The following is a 2221-nucleotide window of genomic DNA, read 5'->3' as shown; positions in this document are numbered from 1 at the left end:
GGGGCTGGGCACAGCTCTGGGGTCACTCCTGGGGGCTGGGCACAGCTCTGGGGCTGTCACTGGGATCACAGAAACAGCAGGGCAGAGTCTCCCGTGGAATCACACACAAATTCCAGGTCCTGCTGTGCTGGCAGACACCTGGTCCTGTGTGTGACAAACCAGCCCAGGGAGGGACGTTCTAAAGGGTCCAAAGCTCTGAATACACCAAAGAGGCCTGCATTGTCAGGGGCACCCTGAACAGCCCCCCAGGATTTGGTCACGGCCCCAAGGCTGCCAGAGCTCAGGGAGGGTTTGGAAAACACGCTCAGGGATGGGGTGGGATTTTGGGGTGTCTGTGTAGGGCCGGGAGTTGGATCCATGATCCCTGTGCGTCCCTTCCAGCTCAGGATATTCTGTGAAGTGCTGCAGGCAGCTTTAAATGCCACACCAGAGCTACACCAGCTCTGAGCCCTTGTTTTCCATGATGATTCTGATGATTATTGGGGTAAAAACAGGGCAGGCTGGGCTCTTAAACACTCACCTGTGGGCAGGACTGTGACTGCCCAGGTGAGCTCAGCACCCGGCTGTGTGTGTGCCACCCCCACCACTGAGCACCCCCAGGACACAGCTACAAGTGCCACACAGACACCTCCTCATTTATGAGGAGAGAAATAAGGAATGGCCACTATTTATTAGCAGGAAAGGTGGGCTGTGCTGGCTGCCCTCCCAGCTGGGCACGAGGGGGGGGCTGTGCACACACAGTGCCCACAAAGTGCTGCACTCACGGAGCAGCACCTGAACTGTCACAGGAAGGGCTTCACTGTTTCCTCAGTAATGATTAGGGAAAAAGGGAAAGGCTTTGGGGAGGCAAAAAAGGGCTACACTTCGTTACAGGGGAGATGCTGCAGTTTTAGCCACCCTGTACAGCATCTGATCTTCTCTGTGCAGAGCACTGTGCCTGCAACACCCACTTTTAGCTGGGCACTGTGTGTTCACACACCCCCAGAGCCCACAGCTGCACAGCTCTGAGCACCCACAGCTCCAGAATTCATTGGGAAGGGCTGGCTGTGTACTGGGAAAGGAGGGGGAAAGGGCTGCGTTGGTTATTACTGGGAAGAAGAAGGGCTGCAGTGAAAGGCACAGCAGGAATCTCTCAGTGTGTGTGTGCAGCACTTCAGGCTCTGTGTGTGCACCAAAGCACCAACCCAGTGCTGCACACACAGAGCTAAACTGGCTTGAACTGGGAAGGGAGGGGGAAAGAGGGCTGCACTGGTTATTACTGGGGAAAGGAAGTGTGAACACTCACTGGGTGCAGGCACAGCACAAATCCTGTCAGTGTGTGCAGCACTGAGTGTGCTCAGACACCACCAGAGCCCCCAGCTCAGAGCTGCACACACTTTTCAACTGGTTTGAACTGGGAAGGAAGAACCCTTCCCAGTCCCAGTGTGTGTGTCCAGCAGTGACTCTGGGAGACACCCGTGAAGGTTCAAGTGCCCCGGAGTGCCCAGCTCTGTGCTGCTCACCCTCACTCTGTGCCCTCCCCAGTGCCCTCCACACCCTTCGTGCTCCCCTGGGGTCCCCCCTGGCCCCCAGCCCCCTCACCTGGTTGACCATCTGGTGCTGCTGCACTGTCCTCTTCTCCCTGAACTCCTCGGACTCGATGTGGATCTCGTACATGGCCCCGCAGCCTCCTGAGAAACGACAGGGCAGCAAATCCTCCAGCAAAGAGGAGGGATTGCTGTGCCCCCACAGCCCCGACCCGCCGGGGCTCTGGGACAGGGTAACTGGGAGGATGGAGGAGGAGAACAAGGAGCTTTACCTGAGATGTCCATGACCTTGATGGAGGAGGCCCTGGGGAACCTCTCCCGCAGGACCCGCGTCAGGCGCGACTCCCCCTCGGAGCCGGAGCTGAGGCTGCGCCAGGAGCGGCAGCGCAGGAACAGCTGGGGGGGACAGTGATGGGAGACTGGGGGGCCCTGGGGGACCCCAAACACACACACACAGAGTGGGGGGACCTTGGGGGACTCCAAACACACACAGAGAGTGGGGAAACTTGGGGGACCCCAAACACACACACACAGAGTGGGGGGACCTTGGGGGACCCCAAACACACACAGAGGGGCTGGAGACCCCAAAACCACACACACAGGGGATGGGACCCCCTGGGGGGACGCTGAACATACACAGGGGGTGGGAGGACCCTGGAGAGACCCCAAACACACAGGGGCTGAGGGGACCCCCT

At 58.9% G+C, this 2221-nt stretch overlaps 1 protein-coding gene across 1 annotated transcript in view; it reads right to left on the bottom strand.

Annotated features, from left to right (window-relative positions):
• Positions 1 to 1012: 1012 nt before the first annotated feature.
• BOLA3 (bolA family member 3) overlaps positions 1013 to 2221 on the bottom strand; it is a 6857-nt gene continuing 5648 nt past the window's right edge. Inside the window, exons 2-4 of the mRNA XM_029964563.1 lie at positions 1799 to 1955; positions 1582 to 1670; positions 1013 to 1051 (exon numbers count right to left, since the gene is read on the bottom strand). Of these exons, the coding sequence (XP_029820423.1) occupies positions 1028 to 1051; positions 1582 to 1670; positions 1799 to 1955 (270 nt within the window). The 3' untranslated portion in view covers positions 1013 to 1027. The remainder of the gene's footprint in view (positions 1052 to 1581; positions 1671 to 1798; positions 1956 to 2221) is intronic.

Source organism: Manacus vitellinus, unplaced genomic scaffold (genome assembly GCF_001715985.3).
Source record: "Manacus vitellinus isolate BGI_N305 unplaced genomic scaffold, ASM171598v3 scaffold_74_pilon, whole genome shotgun sequence".
Taxonomy (NCBI): Eukaryota; Metazoa; Chordata; class Aves; order Passeriformes; family Pipridae; genus Manacus; species Manacus vitellinus.
The sequence above is the reverse complement of the archived record's forward strand: the minus strand, read 5'-3'. Positions and strand labels throughout refer to the sequence as shown.